Source organism: Oncorhynchus mykiss, chromosome 5, assembly GCF_013265735.2.
Source record: "Oncorhynchus mykiss isolate Arlee chromosome 5, USDA_OmykA_1.1, whole genome shotgun sequence".
NCBI classification, from domain to species: Eukaryota; Metazoa; Chordata; class Actinopteri; order Salmoniformes; family Salmonidae; genus Oncorhynchus; species Oncorhynchus mykiss.
This window is the reverse complement of record NC_048569.1, coordinates 85122402-85141035: the sequence shown is the minus strand read 5'-3', so window position 1 is coordinate 85141035 and position 18634 is coordinate 85122402. Positions and strand designations below refer to the sequence as shown.

The 18634-nt window shown below is 36.6% G+C and overlaps 1 protein-coding gene across 1 annotated transcript in view; it reads left to right on the top strand.

The window, feature by feature from the left end:
• LOC110524715 (collagen alpha-1(XXIV) chain) overlaps nucleotides 1–18634 on the top strand; it is a 241432-nt gene that overhangs the window by 34402 nt on the left and 188396 nt on the right. Inside the window, exon 4 of the mRNA XM_036978599.1 lies at nucleotides 12844–12897. Coding sequence (XP_036834494.1) covers nucleotides 12844–12897 — 54 coding nt within the window. The remainder of the gene's footprint in view (nucleotides 1–12843; nucleotides 12898–18634) is intronic.

Here is an 18634-nt window from a genome sequence, read left to right as displayed (position 1 = left end):
TCTCTCTAACAGACTCCATGTTTTGGATGTAGGATCACACACACACACACACACACACACACACACACACACACACACACACACACACACACACACATTTTTGTAATAATGACAATTGCAACAATACTGAAACAACAATGAACACTTTTATTTTAACTTAATATAATACATATTATGGGCTTTTGGATGGGTGTTCTTAAGGTGATTCCACAGGTTGGTGGTATTTTTTGATTTGGCCGTTGCTGAACCCATGCTTACATCTTTACCACAAATAAGACACCTTGCTTTCCCTGGTGCCAATTCCATGTAATAGTCCCACACTGGTGCTCTGCTTTTCTCTGCCATCTTTAAAACACACACACACACACACACACACAGCTCTGAAGTGACAATGATACTGAAGTTTAAGTTACCTGTGATGAATGTTGAAAACAAAAACTGTAATTTCTATATGCAGGAAATCCTATTTTAATAATGGACATGGTAAGAATTGACTACCAAAGTGCGAGACATAATTCCCATGACACCTTCTAACAAAATCTGAAAAGCGGTTCCTTCATTCATTTATTCCATAGGATATTTTTAGATTCACTTAAAATAAGGTCTGTGTTTCGTGTAAGCTTACACCACCTTGTCAATTTTATGACTGTGTAGATATCCATAGGACAAGGTAACTCTGATCAATATTGGCTAAATATTAGCTAATATTATTTTTTTTGAAGAGTGGATTTATGAAAATATGTTGACAAACGTTACCTTATCCTAGTGAGATTTACACGGGTATCAAAACGGCGAGGCGGTTTAAGCCTGCACGAAACACAGACCTTATTTGAAGTACATCAAGACATTCTCTATGGAGACATGAACGGTAAAATAACGAAGGAACCCCTTTCAAGTTCAGCCGCAAATTATTACAGGAATTATAACGCGTCGACTATTTCTCTCTAAACCATATACCTTTGACTATTACGAGCCTGCTGCTGCCACCCCTAAATCAGACTGCTCTGTCAAATATCAAATCATAGACTTAACTATAATAAACACACAGAAATACGAGCCTTAGGTCAAATCCGGAAACTATCACCTCGAAAACAAAACGTTTATTCCGTTCCATATTTTATCTAACGGGTGGCACCCATGGGTCTAAATATTCCTGTTACATTGCACAACCTTCAATGTTATGTCATAATTACGTAAAATTCTGGCAAATTAGTTCGCAAAGAGCCAGGCGGCCAAAACTGTTGCATATACCCTGACTCTGCGTGCAATGAACGCAAGTGGTGACACAATTTCACCTGGTTAATATTGCCTGCTAACCTGGATTTCTTTTAGCTAAATATGCAGGTTTAAAAATATATACTTGTGTATTGATTTTAAGAAAGGCATTGATGTTTATGGTTAAGTACACATTGGAGCAACGACTGTCGTTGATTGATTGTTTTTTATAAGATAAGTTTAATGCTAGCTAGCAACTTACCTTGGCTTACTGCATTCGCGTAACAGGCAGGCTCCTCGTGGAGTGCAATGTAATCGGGTGGTTAGAGCGTTGGACTAGTTAACTGTAAGGTTGCAAGATTGGATCTGTCGTTCTGCCCCTGAACAAGGCAGTTAACCCACCGTTCTTAGACTGTCATTGAAAATAAGAATGTGTTCTTAACTGACTTGCCTAGTTAAATAAAGGTATAAAAATATATTTTTTAAAAAGGCAAAATCGGCGCCCAAAAATACCGATTTACGAAACTTGAAATCATATAGCCCATTGGGTCTCTCAGTACAACCGCATAAGCCATGTCTTGAAAGATACAGACAGATGAATTGAAAGTAAGTTTACATTGTAATACTTCTGACAGCCAATTTTCTAGCTCCATCCACAACTTCCGGACTTTATAGCGTTCCCAGAAAGTATGGATTATTGAGTTATTATTAGTTTTACACTTAAGACATTACTCTGCCATTGTGCTGTAGAATTTGTGAATTTTGTCAATTGTATAATAAATTCTAAACATTAGTTTATACTGGATTAAGCCTACATTTTTGTTAACTGTAATTTTGTTAGTTATGCTCCAACATTCCCTCCATCTTGTGCCAAGATCAGTTATCTTTAAGTCTTGGTTCCAATTGTTTATGTTTTCTAAGAGATTGTCAGTTGGATATGCTCTATGCAAGGTTTTGTATATCTTCTCTATCCACAGGAGGTTGGTGGCATCTGAGTGGAATGGTATCAAATACATAAAATATATGGTTTCCATTTGTTTGATGCCATTCAATTTGCTCCATTCCAGCCGTTATTATGAGTTGTCTTCCCCTCAGCAGCCTTCACTGTCTCTATCGTATGAACTCAAATACAATTCCCTCAAGGTTGCTCTGATGTCCAAAAGATTTCAAATCTAAATTTTGTGACATGTAACTTGTAAGTTGCCTGTATTTGAAACTATCTACATTGGTCAGTCCAAAATTACTTTTTAATTCTGTAATGGAAATAAATCTATTTCCTGTTACCAAGTAATTTATGGTTTCTATGCCTTAAATTATTTATGTGGACCAATTTCTCTGTGAATTCTGAAAAACTATCCAAGGATTGTTCCATAAGGTAATGTTTTTAAGGAGTGATATTGGTTCTTGTAAAACCCGCTTCATTTTATTCCATATTGTTATGGTGTTGTTAACTATGAAGTTGTTAATGTTCTTCCATATTGTTATGGTGTTGTTAACTATGAAGTTGTTAATGTTCTTCCATATTGTTATGAGGTTCTTAACTATGAAGTTGTTAATGTTCTTCCATATTGTTATGGTGTTGTTAACTATGAAGTTGTTAATGTTCTTCCATATTGTTATGAGGTTCTTAACTATGCAGTTGTTAATGTTCTTCCATATTGTTATGGTGTTGTTAACTATGAAGTTGTTAATGTTCTTCCATATTGTTATGAGGTTCTTAACTATGAAGTTGTTAATGTTCTTCCATATTGTTATGGTGTTGTTAACTATGAAGTTGTTAATGTTCTTCCATATTGTTATGGTGTTGTTAACTATGAAGTTGTTAATGTTCTTCCATATTGTTATGGTGTTGTTAACTATGAAGTTGTTAATGTTCTTCCATATTGTTATGGTGTTGTTAACTATGAAGTTGTTAATGTTCTTCCATATTGTTATGGTGTTGTTAACTATGAAATTGTTAATGTTTTTCCATATTGTTATGGTGTTGTTAACTATGAAGTTGTTAATGTTCTTCCATATTGTTATGAGGTTCTTAACTATGAAGTTGTTAATGTTCTTCCTTATTGTTATGGTGTTGTTAACTATGAAGTTGTTAATGTTCTTCCATATTGTTATGGTGTTGTTAACTATGAAGTTGTTAATGTTCTTCCATATTGTTATGGTGTTGTTAACTATGAAGTTGTTAATGTTCTTCCATATTGTTATGGTGTTGTTAACTATGAAGTTGTTAATGTTCTTCCATATTGTTATGGTGTTGTTAACTATGAAGTTGTTAATGTTCTTCCATATTGTTATAGTGTTGTTAACTATGAAGTTGTTAATGTTCTTCCATATTGTTATGGTGTTCTTAACTATGAAGTTGTTAATGTTCTTCCATATTGTTATGGTGTTCTTAACTATGAAGTTGTTAATGTTCTTCCATATTGTTATGGTGTTCTTAACTATGAAGTTGTTAATGTTCTTCCATATTGTTATGGTGTTGTTAACTATGAAGTTGTTAATGTTCTTCCATATTGTTATGGTGTTGTTAACTATGAAGTTGTTAATGTTCTTCCATATTGTTATGGTGTTGTTAACTATGAAGTTGTTAATGTTCTTCCATATTGTTATGGTGTTCTTAACTATGAAGTTGTTAATGTTCTTCCATATTGTTATGGTGTTGTTAACTATGAAGTTGTTAATGTTCTTCCATATTGTTATGGTGTTCTTAACTATGAAGTTGTTAATGTTCTTCCATATTGGTATGGTGTTGTTAACTATGAAGTTGTTAATGTTCTTCCATATTGTTATAGTGTTGTTACCTATGAAGTTGTTAATGTTCTTCCATATTGTTATGGTGTTGTTAACTATGAAGTTGTTAATGTTCTTAGCTTAATCTTTTGAAAACAAACACGGAAAAAGATTATGAGGATGAGCATCTTCAATATGTACCCATTGTTCCTCTTTAGTGCATTTAACTATATGTCTGTAGTAAAAGCCTTGGGTGGCAAGTTGATACAATTCCAAGTCTGGATGTTTTAAATCACCCTCAGACTGAGGAAGATTTATTTGCCCATATTAAGTCTGTTATGATCGAGTATACTTGTCAGTGGCCCGTCAGTCAGGGCAGGTGGAGCAGAGCCCCACCTGTTTAGCTAAAAATATATATATATATATACAGTGCCATCGGAAAGTATTCAGACCCCTTGACTTTTTCCACATTTTGTTACATTACAGCCTTATTCTAAAATGGATTACATTTTTTTTAATCCTCAGCATTCTACACACAATACCCCATAATGACAAAGTGAAATGTTAGCAAATGTAAAAAAGATACGTTTTAAAAATACCTTATTAACATAAGTATTCAGTCCCTTTCCTATTAGACTCGAAATTGAGCTCAGCTGCATCCTATTTCCATTGATCATCCTTGAGATGTTTCTACAACTTCATTGCAGTCCACCTGTGGTAAATTCAATTGATTGGACATGATTTGGAAAGGCACACACCTGTCTATATAAGGTCCCACAGTTGACAGTACATAGCAAAGCAAAAACCAAGGCATGAGGTCGAAGAAATTGTCCGTAGAGTTCCGAGACAGGATTGTGTCGAGGTACAGATCTGGGGAAAGGTACCAAATAAGTTCTGCAGCATTGAAGGTCCCCAAGAAAACAGAGTCCTCCATCATTCTTAAATGGAAGAAGTTTGGAACCACCAAGACTGTTCCTAGAGCTGGCTGCCCGGCCAAACTAAGCGATCAGGTGTCACAATCGCCTGGAGTGGTGGGTGCAGAGTCAAGTGCAGAAAGCAGAGGATACTGGGGTAACTGACTTTATTTGGATTCCCAAACAAACGCCCAAAACAATAGTCCGACCCAACACAGGGCACAAACGGACAGGAACACAAACACGCACATCCTGACTAACAGAAAACAATCCCGCACAAAAATAGGCAGGCCTAACAGGCTTAAATAGACATGAAGCAAGAAACCAAAATAAGAGACAGGTGCAACCAATAAGACCAAACGAACAGAAAAGGAAAAAGGGATCGGTGGCGGCTAGTAGACCGGCGACGACGACCGACGAGCGCCGCCCGAACAGGAAGAGGAGCCACCTTCGGTGGGAGTCGTGACATCAGGGGAGAAGGGCCTTGGTCAGGGAGGTGATCAAGAACCCAATGGTCACTCTGACAGAGCTCTAGAATTCCTCTGTGGAGATGGGAGAACCTTCCAGAAGGACAACCATCTCTGCAGCACTCCACCAATCAGGCCTTTATGGTAGAGTGGCCAGACGGAAGCCACTCCTCAGTAAAAGGCACATGACAGCCCACTTGGAGTTTGCCAAAAGGCACCTAAAGTACTCTCAGACCATGAGAAACAAGATTCGCTGGTCTGATGAAACCAAGATTGAACGCTTTGGCCTAAATGCCAAGCATCACATCTGGAGGAAACCTGGCACCATCCCTACGGTGAAGCCTGGTGGTGGCAGCATCATGCTGTTTGGGATGTTTTTTAGGGGCAGGAACTAGGAGACTAGTCAGGATCGAGGGAAAGATGAACGGAGCAAAGTACAGAGACCTTGATGAAAACCTGGTCCAGAGTGCTCAGGACCTCAGACTGGGGCTAAGGTTCACCTTCGAACAGGACAGCGACACTAAGCACACAGCCAAGACAATGAAGGAGTGGCTTCAGGACAAGTCTCTGAATGTCCTTGAGTGTCCTCAAGTCCAGCCAAATATCTCTGGAGAGACCTGAAAATAGCTGTGCAGCGACTCTCCCCATCCAACCTGACAGAGCTTGAGAGGATCTGCAGAGAAGAATGGGAGAAATTACTCAAATACAGGTGTGCCAGGCTTGTTGCGTTACTCCCAAGAATACTCGATTATGGGGAATTATGTGTAGATTGATGAGGGGAAAAAACTATTTAATACAAAAAAATCTGTAACGTAAAAAAATGAGGAAAATGTCAAGGGGTCTGAATACTTTCCGAATGCACTGTAGTGTACAGTCGTGGCCAAAAGTTTTGAGAATGACACAAATATTAATTTCCACAAAGTTTGCTTCAGTGTCTTTAGATATTTTTGTCAGATGTTACTATGGAATACTGAAGTACAATTACAAGCATTTCATAAGTGTCAAAGGCTTTTATTGACAACTACATGAAGTTGATGCAAAGAGTCAATATATGCAGTGTTGACCCTTCTTTTTCAAGACCTCTGCAATCCTCCCTGGCATGATGTCAATTATCTTCTGGGCCACATCCTGACTGATGGCAGTCCATTCTTGCATAATCAATGCTTGGAGTTTGTCAGAATTTGTGGGTTTTTGTTTGTCCACCCACCTCTTGAGGATTGACCACAAGTTCTCAATGGGATTAAGGTCTGTGGAGTTTCCTGGATATAGACCCAAAATATCAATGTTTTGTTCCCAGAGTCACCTAGTAATCACTTTTGCCTTATGGCAAGGTGCTCCATCATGCTGGAAAATGCATTGTTCGTCACCAAACTGTTCCTGGATGGTTGGGAGAAGTTGCTTTCAGAGGATGTGTTGGTACCATTCTTTATTCATGGCTGTGTTCTTAGGCAAAATTGTGAGTGAGCCCACTCCCTTGGCTGAGAAGCAACCCCACACATGAATGGTCTCAGGATGCTTTACTGTTGACATGACACAGGTCTGATGGTAGCGCTCACCTTGTCTTCTCCTGACAATACTTTTTCCGGGTGCCCCAAACAATTGGAAAGGGGACTCATCAGAGAAAATGACTTTACCCCAGTCCTCAGCAGTCCAATCCCTGTACCTTTTGCAGAATATCAGTCGGTCCCTGATGTTTTTCATGGAGAGAGGTGGGTTATTTGCTGCCCTTCATGACACCAGGCCATCCTCCAAAAATCTTTGCCTCACTGTGCGTGCAGATGCACTCACACCTGCCTGCTGCCATTCCCGAGCAAGCTCTGTACTGGTTGTCTTCGTCAACACTCACACCTGTGTTAACAAGAGAATCACTGACATGATGTCAGCTGGTCCCTTTGTGGCAGGGCTGAAATCCAGTGGAAATGTTTTTTGGGGATTCGGTTCATTTGCATGGCAAAGAGGGACTTTGCAATTAATTGCAATTCATCTGATCACTCTTCATAACATTCTGGAGTATATGCAAATGTCTATCATACAAACTGAGGCAGCAGACTTTGTGAAAATGTATATTTGTGTCATTCTCAAAACTTTTGGTCACGACTGTACTTTATTTACCAGGTTTATTTGCCATTAAGAAGTATGCTTTATTTGAGTTTAACATGTAGTTGTTGGCTTTCTTCAAAAGTTAAAGATCGTATTCCTGCTTAAGTTCAGAAATGTAAAGATTTTTAATGGGATTTTCTAGGAGTAATTTATTTTGATGTATTTTTAATTTTGAAATCATAATTTACTTTTGCAGGATATGATATTATCATTCCACATATGCATGCCTTAAAGTAATCTCAAATGATGTCGGGGTCGGCTTTTCTCTGTCCTCTATGTCTACATTTGTAATGGCAAAGTTTTTTTTAAATGTATTTCATTTTTTACGTAATTAATACATTTAGAGTCCAGAAGATGCGCATTCTTCATTCTCCAAATTCTGTCGCTAACTGCATTTTCTATTGGTGAATAATGATCCGATATCACTATATCATACATTTTTGAATCCAGTAAATTGTTGAGTCCATTTTTTAAATAAAAATGTAGTCAATTCTTGAGTAGCTTTTCTTATTTTGACAAAAAAAAAAAGTATTTTGTTGTTGGGAATCGTAATCTCCAGGCGTCATGTAAATTATTTGTAGAGATAAAAATGTTCAGCCGCTTTGGAGGCTCCCAACAGTAAATTTGCCTTTTTTATTACAACATCTGCCAATCTTATCGAATGTATGCTTAAGGTCACCTGCTAAAATAATAGCTCCTGTCTGGATTTGATCTAATATAGCTTTAATTGGTTCTAAAACCACCAGATTGACCCCTGTTGGGATATACTGTACAATGAAATCAATGTGTATCTTTCATCATCTAAGGTACAATTCAGCATTAGAAAACTTCTTGGTCCATGTGCTGGGATATAAGGGACAATTGTGTATTCTTATTTATCAGGATGCCTACACCTCTGTTGTTACTACAGTAGGTGGCAACATAGGCTTTTCCAACCCAGCTCCTCTTTAAATGTTACATTTTTTTTTATTTTTTAAATGTAACTCTTACAAGAAAACCACATCTGCTGACAATCGTTTTAAGTGTTTGAGAACAATATGCTTTTTTTCCCCCTCAAGGAGCCTTGAACATTCCATGTGATAAGTTGGACATTATTGGTCTTTACTTGTTAAGTTAACCTTATCTGTTCCATCTATCATTGAAGTACCAGGTAAAATGTTTTATCAGACATGACATATGAGGGCGGTGGGTATTCCATAGAAGGGGAGGATCATGTATACAATAACCATGTATTTATACTTTTACAGCCCATTATTTAGCAGGTAGTAATTTAGAAATAACTACAATAGCAATTACCTACTCTGCTGAAGAAAATAGAATAAATCAGCATAGGGCAGCCTTTGCTGTATTTTTGCTGGTGGCCAGCCATCACTGTGTTTTTGCTGGTGACCACTAGCCTTTGCTGTGTTTTGGACACTGGTGACCAGCATAAACTGGTCCACAGCGTACCTCCATATCCTGGTCACTAGCAACAAGCATTAAGTCACCTTATTACGATGGCTTTGCAAAGTGATGTTTAATTTCTTTTGGAATCCAGCCAGAGCGGGGATATCCAAAAATGTGAACTTTTATTCACCCACAATCTGCATTCAGAATGACTGCCAGGGTTGGAAAGGTGAGATGATTAAATGAGACGACCTAAAGCATCTAAACTGGAACAACCATTTTGGTAACAGGTGCAATAAGTCCAACTAACATATTGGATTAGTTTAGAAAAATGTACGTTATTTATCTTTGTGTAGCATAAAAAAACAGATATTGAAAAAATATATAATAATCATACTGCAATAGAGCATGCTGGGAAATATGATAATGATGGCCATGATTTTGCAGACAAGCTAGACCAGATTAGACCAGCATGGACCAGTTTGGCCACCAGCATACCAGCATCACCAGTATAACTGCAAAAGCTGGTCACCGGCATACCAGCATCACCAGTATAACTGAATAAGCTGGTCAACAGCATCACCAGCTTGACCAGCTAGTCGGCCAGCCTAACCAGCTAGACCATACTGGTCAGACCAGCTTGACCAGCTAGTCGGCCAGCCTAACCAGCTAGACCATACTGGTCAGACCAGCTTGACCAGCATCAGACCAGCATAGACCAGCATGGACCAGCTTGAAATTTAGGCTGGTCTATGCTGATTTTAACATTTATGATATTTTGATTGGGTACCATTGAGATCCAGTTTGACTCGACACTGGGATTTGAGGAGGATGTTTGGGGGAGTTCACCCCAGCTGCACACTTCAAAGGCACTTCAAAGAGGGAGGAAGTACAGATTTCTCAATCATCGCCTTCATGATTCACTTCCTCTATCTGAAATACATTTCACTGCTGGTACTATTAGTGCTACCTACTCTGGTTCAACCACAGAGAACAATGGTGAGTGCAGCATTCAGTCTGATGTTACCTACAGTAGAAAGCAAATTAACAGATATTACATGTCACATGCCATAAAGATACATGTAAAAGCAAAAAGACATAAGGGGCCGTGTGAAATGTTGAATACACTCCCAGTTTTAGGGTTTTGTTAGGCACAACATGCAGCCATCACGCTGCTAATATTATCATCAGATAAAGAAAGAAAGAAGAATCATTGTCTCTCTTGGTCCTGTTGTTTTGGTGAGAAGAAGGCGGTAGTAGTGCACTCAATGTTTCCATCACTGTGTGTGTAGGAGTGTGACTCCATGATCAACCAGCTGTTTCTGTCTCTGAGACATTATCTCTTTGTCCCTCTGATACTGACAGAGAGGAATAGAATGTGCAGGACTCCCTTGGAAATGCACACACACACACACACACACACACACACTCTTCATTTATTATTCTGTATTATCTCAAATAGTTTTTCCATGACTGTCTGTGTGTATTATATGACCTGACCGTCAGACTCTTTCATGCTGTTTAGCAGCTTGCTAAATTGTGAACACAGTGTCATAGCAGTCAGATTGTCATCAGTATTACCCATCCAGAGCCAAGGCACTCAGCGAACCCTTTTCCTGTAAGTTGGTCCAGTGATATCCTCTCCCTCTCTCTGTTTGTTTGACTTGGATCAGCAGCCCATGAAGGATACATGATAACTGCAAATTAATTTGAAAAGCCTCCAGTTTCCAATAATACTTTAAAGGAAAACTCCACCCAAAAACGGTATTTTGTAATTTTTTTCATTAGTCCATTGTTGATATAGTCTCAAAATGTTTTGCACGTCAGCAAACAAGTTTTCAAGATGTATAACTTTCAAAATACAGAAATACAGCCAGTATGATGCATTTTGCATGTAAATACATCCTACCGGATGTACAGTGGGGCAAAAAAGTATTTAGTCAGCCACCAATTGTGCAAGTTCTCCCACTTAAAAAGATGAGAGAGGCCTGTAATTTTCATCATAGGTACACTTCAACTATGACAGACAAAATGAAGAAAAAAAATCCAGAACATCACATTGTAGGATTTTTAATGAATTTATTTGCAAAGTATGGTGGAAAATAAGTATTTGGTCACCTACAAACAAGCAAGATTTCTGGCACTCACAGACCTGTAACTTCTTCTTTAAGAGGCTCCTCTGTCCTCCACTCGTTACCTGTATTAATGGCACCTGTTTGAACTTGTTATCAGTATAAAATACACCTGTCCACAACCTCAAACAGTCACACTCCAAACTCCACTATGGCCAAGACCAAAGAGCAGTCAAAGGACACCAGAAACAAAATTGTAGACCTGCACCAGGCTGGGAAGACTGAATCTGCAATAGGTAAGCAGCTTGGTTTGAATAAATCAACTGTGGGAGCCATTATTAGGAAATGGAAGACATACAAGACCACTGATAATCTCCCTCGAGCTGGTGCTCCACACAAGATCTCACCCCGTGGGGTCAAAATGATCACAAGAACGGTGAGCAAAAATCCCAGAACCACATGGGGGGACCTAGTGAATGACCTGCAGAGAGCTGGGACCAAAGTAACAAAGCCTACCATCAGTAACACACTACGCCGCCAGGGACTCAAATCCTGCAGTGCCAGACGTGTCCCCCAGCTTAAGCCAGTACATGTCCAGGCCTGTCTGAAGTTTGCTAGGGAGCATTTGGATGATCCAGAAGAAGATTGGGAGAATGTCATATGGTCAGATGAAACCAAAATATAACTTTTTGGTAAAAACTCAACTCGTCGTGTTTGGAGGACAAAGAATGCTGAGTTGCATCCAAAGGACACCATACCTACTGTGAAGCATGGGGGTGGAAACATCATGCTTTGTGGCTGTTTTTCTGCAAAGGGACCAGGACGACTGATCCGTGTAAAGGAAAGAATGAATGGGGCCATGTATCGTGAGATTTTGAGTGAAAACCTCCTTCCATCAGCAAGGGCATTGAAGATGAAACGTGGCTGGGTCTTTCAGCATGACAATGATCCCAAACACACCGCCCGGGCAACGAAGGAGTGGCTTCGTAAGAAGCATTTCAAGGTCCTGGAATGGCCTAGCCAGTCTCCAGATCTCTACCCCATAGAAAATCTTTGGAGGGAGTTGAAAGTCTGTGTTGCCCAGCAACAGCCCCAAAACATCACTGCTCTAGAGGAGATCTGCATGGAGGAATGGGCCAAAATACCAGCAACAGTGTGTGAAAACCTTATGAAGACTTACAGAAAACGTTTGACCTCTGTCATTGCCAACAAAGGGTATATAACAAAGTATTGAGATAAACTTTTGTTATTGACCAAATACTTATTTTCCACCATAATTTGCAAATAAATTCATTAAAAATCCTACAATGTGATTTTCTGGAGAAAAAAAATCTAATTTTGTCTGTCATAGTTGAAGTGTACCTATGATGAAAATTACAGGCCTCTCTCATCTTTTTAAGTGGGAGAACTTGCACAATTGGTGGCTGACTAAATACTTTTTTGCCCCACTGTATGTCTGTATTTTGAAAGTTAACAGGTGAGCTCCGTATTCCACATCTGTGTGGAGTGGATGTGTGCATTCGTGGGAGTTTCTTATGCATTTGTGGGATGGCAAAAAATCTACCACATAACATACCACATAAAAATCATGTTTTACCAGTACTATACTAGAGTCTTCAGCTACAACACTGGAATGTGAAAGTGTTGAGCACATGTGTGTTGCGCTTTTTTCTCTCCTTCTTCTTTTACATCTTGCGTCCAAACGAACATGAAGTGGAATCATACCATGTGTTTCTTCCTGCGTAGACAAAGAGTTTATGTTAATCCCAGAACTGGTTTGGAGAACATTGGCCTCTCTTACATATAGTAAACACAGTATCCACCTCCCCACATCTGCCTATACATTAAACAGCATGCTATCAGTTCTCATTTAGAACTTATTTGCGTGTCTGTGACGTATGTGTCTCTCTCTCCTCTTCTCTTCTCTTTTTTCTCCCTGTCTCTCTCTCTCTATAAAAGGGTCCTCCTGGCCCCCGGGGTCTACCTGGTCCTGCTGGGAGGAGAGGAGCTCGGGTGAGTACTGTAAAATGTGTTTTACCTGTCTGTGAACAGGTGTGATGTCACCGGGGTGTCATCGAGCGTTAGGAGGTGCCACTCCCTTCCCTGTGGTGATAGGCAGCTTAAAAGATAAACATCACAGGTGCAGCTGAACACTAGCAGTGTTTTATGTACAGTGTTGTACGGTGCTACAGTATGTTGTTATAAGATCTCTAAAGGTCATGATGGACTTTAAAATGGCTTCTTCAAGGGTTATTCCAGGACATGTCAGGAAGTAGCTAGTAGTGGTCCTCAGTACAGCCAATGTGAGGTCAGGTTTATTGTCCTGGTGAGGCATGTTAAGACTGAACCTGCCAGACAGCACAGATGCACACAGCTCACACACCCACTCTGTGGCTGAATGCACTTCTCACTGCACTCTCACGTCGTCATCATCAATCCACAGACACAAGCTAGACACAACCCATATGTCTTTGGTTTGGCTGTGTTCACCCCAGTGATCCAGCACCGTGACAGAGCTGCTGACAGACATGCTAGTGGTTTATGTGATTCCAACAAGAACCAGTGATGAGCTGTAATGGTGCAGCTGAATGAGATGGTCCTGTGAGAGGAGAACACATACAATGTTTACTTCACTGGACCAAGGTAGAGTATCAAGGTAGAAAAAGCAGCTCCAGATGGTGCTGTGTCACTTGTGTTGTTGAGACTGAACAATGCTCTGGTCATTACGCTCTGATCACAACGCTCTGATCACAGCCCTGGGGAGATCATTCAACAGCACTAGACATGATTTGACCTCAATGCCCTGGCATTTGAACATTCTGCTATCTACAGTATTAGAGTGAATGGTATACATTTATGCTTTGAGAGAGGTAGTTACCTGGTGTGTGCGTGCGTGTGTGTGTGCGTGCACAAGTACAAGTACATGTGTATGCCTGCCAGATATAATAATGATAATAAGAATGATAATAATAATATTAATGATAATTATGATAATAAGAATAATCATGATAATAAAGAAAATGATAATAATAATGATAATGATGATAATAATAATAATGATAATAAAGATGACAATAATGATAATAATAATGATGATAATAATGATAATAACAATAATGATAATACTACTAATGATGATAATAATAATAGTGATACTAATGATAATAATAATAATGGTAATAAAGCTGATGGTAATGATAATAATAATGATAATGATAATAATCATGATGATAATAATGACGATAATAATAATGATAATAAAGATGATAATAATAATTATTATAATGATAATAATAATAATGATGATAATAATACTAATGATGATAATAATAATAATTATATTAATAATGATTATACTAATAATGATAATAATGATGGTAATAATAATGATAATAATGGTGATAATAATAATAATGATAATAATAATGATGATACTAGTAATGATAATAATGATGATAATAACAATGATAATAATGGTGATAATAATGATAATAATAATGATTATACTAATAATGATAATAATAATGATAATAATACATGGGACATATATAGTGCTTTTCAAGGACACAAAGTCGCTTTACAATTGTGAATTAATTGAAAAACAAAAAAACATGAGTCGAAATAAAACATCAGACTAAAGAAAACATCAGACTAATAAACAAACATCAGACTAATAAACAAACATCAGACTAATAAACAAACATCAGAATAAACAAAACATCAGACTAATAAACAAAACATCAGACTAATAAACAAAACATCAGACTAATAAACAAAACATCAGACTAATAAACAAAACATCAGACTAATAAACAAAACATCAGACTAATAAACAAAACATCAGACTAATAAACAAAACATCAGAATAAACAAAACATCAGACTATTAAACAAACATCAGACTAATAAACAAACATCAGACTAATAAACAAACATCAGACTAATAAACAAACATCAGAATAAACAAAACATCAGACTAATAAACAAAACATCAGACTAATAAACAAAACATCAGACTAATAAACAAACATCAGACTAATAAACAAACATCAGACTAATAAACAAACATCAGAATAAACAAAACATCAGACTAATAAACAAAACATCAGACTAATAAACAAAACATCAGAATAAACAAAACATCAGACTAATAAACAAACATCAGACTAATAAACAAACATCAGACTAATAAACAAACATCAGACTAATAAACAAACATCAGAATAAACAAAACATCAGACTAATAAACAAAACATCAGACTAATAAACAAAACATCAGACTAATAAACAAAACATCAGACTAATAAACAAAACATCAGACTAATAAACAAAACATCAGACTAATAAACAAAACATCAGAATAAACAAAACATCAGACTAATAAACAAAACATCAGACTAATAAACAAAACATCAGAATAAACAAAACATCAGACTATTAAGCAAAACATCAGACTAAACAAAACATCAGACTAATAAACAAACATCAGAATAAACAAAACATCAGACTACTAAACAAAACATCAGACTAATAAACAAAACATCAGACTACTAAAACAAAACATCAGACTACTAAACAAACATCAGACTATTAAACAAAACATCAGACTATTAAACAAAACATTAGACTAATAAACAAAACATCAGACTAAACAAAACATCAGACTAAACAAAACATCAGACTACTAAACAAAACATCAGACTATTAAACAAAACATCAGACTAAACAAAACATCAGACTAAACAAAACATCAGACTAAACAAAACATCAGACTACTAAACGAAACATCAGACTAATAAACAAAACATCAGACTAATAAACAAAACATCAGACTAATAAACAAAACATCAGACTAAACAAAACATCAGACTAAAGAAAACATCAGACTAATAAACAAACATCAGAATAAACAAAACATCAGACTAATAAACAAAACATCAGACTAATAAACAAAACATCAGACTATTAAACAAACATCAGAATAAACAAAACATCAGACTTAACAAAACATCAGACTAAACAAAACATCAGACTAAACAAAACATCAGACTAAACAAAACATCAGAATAAACAACCATCAGACTAAACAAAACAGCAGACTAAACAACCATCAGACTAAACAAAACATCAGACTTAACAAAACATCAGACTAAACAACCATCAGACTAAACAAAACATCAGACTAAACAAAACATCAGACTAAACAAAACATCAGACTAAACAAAACATCAGAATAAACAAGATATCAGACTTAACAAAACATCAGAATAAATAAAACATCAGACTAAACAACCATCAGACTAAACAAAACATCAGACTAAACAACCATCAGACTAAACAAAACATCAGACTTAACAAAACATCAGACTAAACAAAACATCAGACTTAACAAAACATCAGACTAAACAACCATCAGACTAAACAAAACATCAGACTTAACAAAACATCAGACTAAACAAAACATCAGACTTAACAAAACATCAGACTAAACAACCATCAGACTAAACAAACATCAGACTAAACAAAACATCAGACTAAACAAAACATCAGACTAAACAAAACATCAGACTAAACAAAACATCAGATGAAACAAAACATCAGACTAAACAAAACATCAGACTAAACAAAACATCAGACGAAACAAACATCAGACTAAACAAAACAAAACATCAGACTACTAAACAAACATCAGACTGAACAAAACAAAACATCAGACTACTAAACAAACATCAGACTAAACAAAACAAAACATCAGACTACTAAACAAACATCAGACTAAACAAAACATCAGACTTAACAAAACATCAGACTAAACAACCATCAGACTAAACAAACATCAGACTAAACAAAACATCAGACTAAACAAAACATCAGACGAAACAAAACATCAGACTAAACAAAACATCAGACTACTAAACAAACATCAGACTAAACAAAACATCAGACTAAACAAAACATCAGACTAAACAAAACATCAGACTACTAAACAAACATCAGACTAAACAAACATCAGACTAAACAAAACATCAGACTAAACAAAACATCAGACTAAACAAAACATCAGACTACTAAACAAACATCAGACTAAACAAAACATCAGACTACTAAACAAACATCAAACTAAACAAAACATCAGACTACTAAACAAACATCAGACTAAACAAACATCAGACTAAACAAACATCAGACTAAACAAAATATCAGACTAAACAAAACATCAGACTAAACAACCATCAGACTACTAAACAACCATCAGACTAAACAAAACATCAGACTAAACAACCATCAGACTAAACAAACATCAGACTAAACAACCATCAGACTAAACAAACATCAGACTAAACAAAACATCAGACTAAACAACCATCAGACTACTAAACAACCATCAGACTAAACAAAACATCAGACTAAACAACCATCAGACTAAACAAACATCAGACTAAACAAACATCAGACTAAACAACCATCAGACTAAACAAAACATCAGACTAATCAACCATCAGACTAAACAAACATCAGACTAAACAACCATCAGACGAAACAAAAGAGACTACTAAACAACCATCAGACTAAACAAACATCAGACTAAACAACCATCAGACTAAACAAAACATCAGACTACTAAACAAACATCAGACTAAACAAAACATCAGACTAAACAACCATCAGACTAAACAAACATCAGACTAAACAAAACATCAGACTAAACAAAACATCAGACTAAACAAAACATCAGACTAAACAAAACATCAGAATAAACAAGATATCAGACTTAACAAAACATCAGAATAAATAAAACATCAGACTAAACAACCATCAGACTAAACAAAACATCAGACTAAACAACCATCAGACTAAACAAAACATCAGACTTAACAAAACATCAGACTAAACAAAACATCAGACTAAACAAAACATCAGACTTAACAAAACATCAGACTAAACAACCATCAGACTAAACAAAACATCAGACTTAACAAAACATCAGACTAAACAAAACATCAGACTTAACAAAACATCAGACTAAACAACCATCAGACTAAACAAACATCAGACTAAACAAAACATCAGACTAAACAACCATCAGACTAAACAAACATCAGACTAAACAAAACATCAGACTACTAAACAAACATCAGACTAAACAAAACATCAGACTACTAAACAAAACATCAGACTACTAAACAAACATCAGACGAAACAAAACATCAGACTAAACAACCATCAGACGAAACAAAACATCAGACTACTAAACAAAACATCAGACTACTAAACAAACATCAGACTAAACAACCATCAGACGAAACAAAACATCAGACTAAACAAACATCAGACTAAACAAACATCTGACTAAACAAAACATCAGACTAAACAAACATCAGACTAAACAACCATCAGACTACTAAACAACCATCAGACTAAACAAAACATCAGACTAAACAACCATCAGACTAAACAAACATCAGACTAAACAACCATCAGACTAAACAAACATCAGACTAAACAACCATCAGACTAAACAAACATCAGACTAAATCACCATCAGACCAAACAAACATCAGACTAAACAACCATCAGACTAAACAAAACATCAGACTAAACAACCATCAGACTAAACAAACATCAGACTAAACAACCATCAGACGAAACAAAACAGACTACTAAACAACCATCAGACTAAACAAACATCAGACTAAACAACCATCAGACGAAACAAAACAGACTACTAAACAAACATCAGACTAAACAAA